Source organism: Nestor notabilis, unplaced genomic scaffold (assembly GCF_000696875.1).
Source record: "Nestor notabilis isolate BGI_N333 unplaced genomic scaffold, ASM69687v1 scaffold13781, whole genome shotgun sequence".
Lineage (NCBI taxonomy): Eukaryota > Metazoa > Chordata > Aves > Psittaciformes > Psittacidae > Nestor > Nestor notabilis.
This window is the reverse complement of record NW_009915303.1, coordinates 13,320-20,605: the sequence shown is the minus strand read 5'-3', so window position 1 is coordinate 20,605 and position 7,286 is coordinate 13,320. Positions and strand designations below refer to the sequence as shown.

General features: G+C 47.8%; 1 protein-coding gene across 1 annotated transcript; it reads left to right on the top strand.

Moving 5' to 3' along the window:
* Nucleotides 1-1,698: 1,698 nt before the first annotated feature.
* Nucleotides 1,699-6,966, top strand: TALDO1 (transaldolase 1; the record flags this gene model as incomplete). Its single annotated transcript, XM_010024084.1, has 7 exons — nucleotides 1,699-1,822; nucleotides 2,275-2,382; nucleotides 3,017-3,148; nucleotides 3,583-3,761; nucleotides 4,352-4,546; nucleotides 5,514-5,659; nucleotides 6,934-6,966. Coding segments are annotated over 7 exons (917 nt in total), but the record flags the coding sequence as incomplete, so codon positions are not given.
* Between the last annotated feature and the right edge of the window lie 320 nt (nucleotides 6,967-7,286).

Here is a 7,286-nt window from a genome sequence, read left to right as displayed (position 1 = left end):
CGGAAGAGCTGGAAGCACTATGGGATGAGATAACTTCAGCCTTGAGAGGTGTGTGTGCTTTGGAGTAGCAACAAACCTGGCTAAAACCCATCACGTGCTGAAATTCATGGAGTCATAAGCTGGTTTGTGTTGGAAGGGAGCTTAAAGCTCCTCCAGCTCCAACCCCTGCCACAGGCAGGGACACCTTCCACTAGAGCAGGTTGCTCCAAGCCCCTGTGTCCAACCTGGCCTTGAACACTGCCAGGGGTGGGGCATGGATTTAAAACTGGATGGATCTCAAACCTGCCTACCCTGGTTGTGAAAAACATCCTTGTGATGCCCAAGGGGGTGTTTGTCTTCAGGGACTGACAACTTGTGTTCAAGACAGGGACTGAAGACTCCTTGAAGCAGTTTTGCACATGATCCCTGGCTGCTTGTTGTGGGTCTTTTGGACAGCCTAGACAAGGCTACAGTCGGCATCGGGAACATCCTGACATGCACATGGAGTTCAGGTCAATCACTGATGGCACCACTGTTGCTCACCCCAGTTCCTGGTGGTGGGGAGAACTGGGCGACAGGCTTCACGAGGTCACTTTGTGCATGTTGCCAGAGACCCACAAGAGCTTTCAGATGCTGCAATGCTGGAAAGAAGTAACCAACAGTCAGAATACACTTCTCTAAAACTCTGCCTGTGCTCCAGGACTGAGTTTTGGTTTGTTGGCATCCTGCTTTATTTTCAACCATATCCGTGTGAATGAAAGTGTGTTTTGAAGGACTTGTTTGTGTGGAAGGGACTAGCTCCAGTATCATGATCACTGCCCAGGAGGAAGCTATGGAAAAACAATACTTTTATGACTCAGAACATGAAGTTGCACTCTCCAACTTGAGTTTTCACCTAAAAACCCTGAGGAAAATGAGCCAGCTATGAATATTCTATTGGTTTTGATGTTTAGCTGTGCTAACCAGGGAGCTTGGGAGCAGGAATCACTGGAGGGCCCTGCAGAGGCTCTCTCCCTGCCCTGGTTGCTGAGTCAGGCTCTGCATGCCAGGCAGCTCCACTGTGACGAGGGCCACACACCGAGGTCACAGCCTGCTCTGGCAAACAACGGGTGTCACCTCAAACATGTGTAGTCCAGGGCTTAAGGAAAAGCAAAGGCTGAAATAACTTCTGGACAGAAGGAAGCCTGGGAGTACACAGGAATTACAAGAACAGATGCTAAGAAATGGTCTGCAACTCTCTGAAAGCTTCAAGAGCACTAAGAAAAGCTGCTGGAGCCTGGCTGGGGAGGAGTTCTGTTCTGGTACAAACGGTTGTAGACAACCAAAAGCCCAACTGCTCAGAGGGAAGAAGGATCCCCTTGTCTTCACCTTCCCACCATGATCCCTGGAACTTGGCTGTGCTGCTCATTACAATGTGGACTGATGGAAGTACCACTTCTCATCTGTCATTTCCATGAGTTCATTTCTTGTGGGCAGTGTCTGTAGTAGTGAGTAAACTCTGCTGTATCTCACTGTTGCAGCTCTGTTATCTTTGTTGTGGTCCTTCTAGCACAAGCTTTCAGGCAGCAGCATTTAAACATCACTGTGCACTTGTCTGCTCCATCACAAACACTACAACCCTGCGGCCAAGAGGGTTTATAGTCACACACATTGGAGCAAACCCCTTTGAACTGCTCAGCCCTGCTCATGGTTCTAAACAGGCTCTTTTTATTTCCCTAGCAATTGATGAGTACAAGCCCCTGGATGCCACCACAAACCCCTCTCTGATCCTAGCTGCTGCTCAGATGCCAGCTTACCAGGAACTGGTGGATGATGCTGTTGCCTATGGGAAGAAGCTTGGCGGGTAACTGAAGAGGGGTTTTTATCTCCATAGATATCTAAGACATCTTATTTATACAAATAGTCTTTAGTACTACTAGCAACATACTAGGGGTTTCCCCTCGTGTACTCATGGGTGTATCTCCTGCCCCCAAAAAAATGTAATCCTTAAAGGTAGAACTTCTTGTGCTCATTTTGGTGTGCTTTGAAGTACTGATTCATATGTGGCCTTCTAGGGCTGCTCAGGGAAACACTGTGGAGTTGACAGCATTATAGGAGAGAGTGTCCAAAGGTAACAGTGCTGGTGGTGCAGGGAGGGTGGAACATAAACAGGGAGCAGAGAAGTGGCTGCTTGAACTCTGGGACTTAATGTTAAATGGGCTGTGAAATTAGATCTTCAAATCCATGGCAAGGCATGAATGCACATTTGCTCTTCCTCCCCCTCATAGAAATGCTTTTGCTCTCTGTGCTTTCCAGGTCAGAAGAGGAACAGATTAAAAATGCTTGTGACAAACTTTTTGTACTCTTTGGAGCTGAAATACTGAAGCGGATACCTGGGCGTGTGTCCACAGAGGTGGATGCAAGGTTGGCTCTTTTTCCTCTGGGTTACCCTGGAGATTTGTACAGGCAAAAAGAGACATGATGTGAGTTGGAAAAAGATATTCTCGACTAGAGAGCTCACTGTTTGAGACTAGCAAGAGTTTATATTGTTAGTATTTAGTTAGAACATGGATTTCCTGCTTGATTCTAACTGTGAAAAAACTACATGAAAACAAGAAATGCTGAGCTTGGATTTGTCATGTTTCCCTTGTTCCTCAAGCAAGGGAAGCCTCATGCCTCCACTACACTTACTGTCTTCTGTGTGATAACGTCTTCTCAGTTTACCAAGAGAGCTGTTTGAACAGTTTCTTGCAAGACTCACATAGGATTTATCTGTTAACTACTCACTGCCAAGTCACTTCTAATGCTCAGCTCCTGCATTCATTGGGATAAACTGGAGGAAACCTGTAACTTTCTAAAGGAAAGCCATCTGGAGCTCTGGATCCTCTGAATCAAAGAGCAGTGGTGCTGTCAACCACCTACTTGATGGGCTCAGGAAGCACCTCTGAGAACAGAAACATACTATTGGCATATAAACGATAAGACAATGTTTTTCAGCGGGGTTTTGGGGGAAAGCATTTAAAAGTCAGTTTTAAGCAGTCCTGTTCTTGTTCCAAAGGTTGTCCTTTGACAAGGAAGGAATGATTCAAAGGGCCAGACGCCTCATTGACCTTTATAAGGAAGCAGGAATCGGTAAAGATCGGATTCTCATCAAGCTCTCTTCAACGTGGGAAGGAATCCAGGCTGGCAAGTAAGTACTGTACCTGGTGTGCTGATTCAGTGCATGCTTCTGCCTGCTCATAGGCACCTGCCAAACACATTCCACACTTAAACTAAGGAGTTGTTTTGAAAGCATTACACCAGGAAGTCTGCCACTAAGGTACAGCGAGCAAGGAAAGTGCTGCGCTACAGCTTTGTGTTGAAAGAGGGAAAGTTTGGTCATACAAAACCCAGGCCACAAGTGAGAGTTTCCTGAAATGTCATGCAAAGGAGTCTGCATTTGCTTCAAGGAACAGCATTAATAAAGCAGAGTCTGGCAGCACAGAACACTTGCTGTTAGCTTAAAGCTTTTCAACTGTACCACATTCCTAATTTAACTCCAGAAACACAATAGTTTAACCTACTATTTAGTAGAAAAGATATCCAGCAGGTGAGCAAACTGCTGTTCTAACCCTCTGTCTGCAGGGTTCTGGAAGCAGAGTATGGGATTCACTGCAACATGACCTTGCTGTTCTCCTTTGCTCAGGCAGTTGCCTGTGCTGAAGCTGGAGTTACTCTGATCTCCCCATTTGTAGGACGTATCCTGGATTGGTATGTTGCAAATGGAGACAAGAAAAGCTATGAGGCTTCAGAGGATCCAGGTGAGCCTTTAACATTATTCAATATACCAGAGCTACTCATCAAACTGCAGCTGACTCACAAATCCCCTGGGGGTTTGAGCATGTTCTAAATAATCATTTGTACATTGCAGAGTGGTTTGTATTGGGAGGGACCTTAAAGCTCCTCCAGCTCCAACCCCTGCCCCGGGCAGGGACACCTTCCACTAGAGCAGGTTGCTCCAAGCCCCTGTGTCCAACCTGGCCTTGAACACTGCCAGGGATGGGGCACCCTGTGCCAGCACCTCAGCACCCTCACAGGGAAGCGCTTCTGCCCAAGAGCTCATCTCAGTCTCTCCTCTGGCAGGTTCAAGCCATTCCCCTTGTCCTGTCCCTCCATCCCTTGTCCAAAGCCCCTCTCCAGGTTTCCTGGATCCCCTTTGGGCACTGGAGCTGCTCTAAGGTGTCCCCTTCAGGAGCCTTCTCTTCTCCAGCTGCCCCAGCCCAGCTCTCTCAGCCTGGCTCCAGAGCAGAGCTGCTCCAGCCCTTGCAGCATCTTCATGCCCTCCTCTGTATTTGCTCAAGTAGGTCCAAATCCCTCTTGTTGTATCATTTTGAAAGTTGCTGATTTCTCCCTTTTAGGTGCGTCACCAAGATCTACAACTACTACAAGAAGTTTGGCTACAAAACCATCGTGATGGGTGCTTCGTTTCGAAACACCGGTGAAATAAAAGCCCTGACAGGCTGTGACTATCTCACTATTTCACCCAAGCTTTTGGCAGAGCTCAGCAAAGAGTATGTCAAGTTAACTCCCACGCTCAGTGTAAAAGAGGGTAAGTCTGCTGCTGGGAACGTGAGCTTGCTCAGGCTCTTTCTTATTGAGTGCTGAGTGTGTTGTTCCCCTCGGTTCTGTGGTTCTTGCTCTAAGGGTAAGTCCTGGCCCCTCTCTAAAGCACTGTAGCCTCGTTACAGCAGTGCTGCTGCTGCCACACAGTTACTTCTTTAGGGTCTTAGGTCCTGCTGAGTACACTGACTGGGATTAGGATGGGCTCCACTACTGTGCAATTTCTTCTGAGAGCACAGAGAGAGCAGGAGGAAGCTTATACATCATACACTTGGGATGAGATTTTACTGAGCATTAGCAAAGATGCCAAACCTGGTTTAATCTTAATATTGTGACAGTGATGGAATCAGCTCTAAACATGTCAAAAGGTGTGTCTGCCCTCCAGAAACTCAAATGCATTGCATGCAACACTTAATGATACTGTGCCACAATGGCTTTCAACACAGTTCCCATTGCACTACTCTTCCCCTTAAAACACTGCTTTACACCTCAGGAGAGATTTGTGCATGGCATAGCCACGGGCTGCTGGGTACAGGACAGAGTTGGCCTGGGGGAGTGTTATCAATTGAGCTTTTGTTAAGGACTTGCCAAATAATCAAAGACCCAATTGTTCAGCATATTTGCTCACAATGTCTCACTGCAGTAGGACTGTTGCATAATTCTTTGTAATAGGCCTGACAGTACCATTTGGAAGCAGATACAAAACAGTGGCATGCACATAAACGTTGTATCTTAAGAGAAACTGATGAGCTAGGTTACCTTCTGTTCCTCTCCCAAAACCAGATCAGGGCGCTTTCAATCCTGCATCCCAGAATGTCCTCCTATAGCAAGTCATGTTGGAAACCGGAATGATGCAACAGCTGGAGCTGGTTCCTTCCTAAATCATTTCTGGTTCAGGAAGCTGGTGGTATTTGATGATAACCTGGCGGTTTTGTCTCTCACTTCCTCTTGCACAGCTCAGGCATGTGAGCTCGAGAAGCTGCACCTGGATGAGAAGGCATTCCGCTGGCACCACAACGAAGACCAAATGGCTGTGGAGAAACTGTCCGATGGCATCAGAAAATTTGCTGCAGATGCAATTAAGCTGGAGAGGATGTTAAAGGTAGGTGTTATATCACACAATCCCAGGGTGGTTTGGGTTGGAAGAGACCTTAAAGCTCCTCCAGCTCCACCCCCTGCCCCGGGCAGGGACACCTTCCACTAGAGCAGGTTGCTCCAAGCCCCTGTGTCCAACCTGGCCTTGAACACTGCCAGGGATGGGGCAGCCACAGCTTCTCTGGGCACCCTGTGCCAGCGCCTCAGCACCCTCACAGGGAAGAGCTTCTGCCCAAGAGCTCATCTCAGTCTCCCCTCTGGCAGGTTCAAGCCATTCCTCTTGTCCTGTCCCTACAGGCCCACCACTCATGCTGCCACTTCCCACATTCCTAATGTGCAGCTCCCTGTGGTATGGCCAAGGATTAGGAACCCATGAGCAAGTCTGGTCAGGTTCCTCTGCAGGTGGTGCATGTTATGTAGGACAGTTAGCTTTCAAACTGGCCACCTAAATGAAATGAACTTGGTAAAACCTTCCTGCATCTTAAGGAAGAATTCATGCAGATGTCTACAGCCACACCAGGTGCTTGAGGCCCAAGGCAGTGTTTAGACTGGCAGCTGATCAAGATAACACTGCTGTCAACAAGCCCTTGAAGTCTAATCTGAAACTCTTCAGCTGTCAGTGGTAGGAGACATGTAAATATAATCTCCAGATAGTGAGCTGGAAGTAAATCATGTGTGTCTGTACTTGGCACTAGGAGGCACCACAAACAGATCTGAGTAGAGCCAGGCCACGTGAAAACCCTGTGTCAGCTCACGGAGAGTCTTTCAAAGGGCATTAACTGAACTTTGTGTTTTGAGGGGAAAAAAAATACACACCAAGTGTACCTGACCTAGGTACTTAGAATCATAGAATGGTTTGCGTTGGGTCGGAAAGGACCTTAAGCTCCTCCAGCTCCAACCCCTGCCCTGGGCAGGGACACCTTCCACTAGAGCAGGTTGCTCCAAGCCCCTGTGTCCAACCTGGCCTTGAACACTGCCAGGGATGGGGCAGCCACAGCTCCTCTGGGCACCCTGTGCCAGCGCCTCAGCACCCTCACAGGGAAGAGCTTCTGCCTTGTATCTAACCTGAACTTCCCCTGTTTCAGTGTGAACCCATCACCCCTTGTCCCGTAACTCCAGTCCCTGATGAAGGTCCCTCTGCAGCATCCTTGTAGCCCCCTTCAGCCACTGGAGCTGCTCTGAGGTCTCCACAACGTGCTGTTGCTGACTGACAACTGCTTTGCTAAAGCTCAGCTCCCAGACTCTGACTCAGCCTCTGGTGTTTTACTTCTCTCTTTCTAGGAGCGAATGTTCAGCGCTGAAAATGGGAAGTAGGAAAGTGAGGATGTTCCTGAGGGTTGGATGAGTGGCTCACCCGAGGGTAAATGGATGTACAAATGTCTCACCTGTACAAGTCTCATGCTGTATATGGATAGATTTCTGTATCATGCTTTTTTATCAATTTGCAAAGGGACAAATAGAATTTCCAATTTTGGTGGCACTTTTGTCAATACATGCAAAGTAATGTCAATACAAGCCTGTCCTTGTCCCCTGGTCATTGTCCTGCTGCAGGACACACCTGACACAGGATTTTACACTTTGCTACACTTCTTTAGTATTAAATTCCTAATTAAGTCTACAGCTCCATCACATTA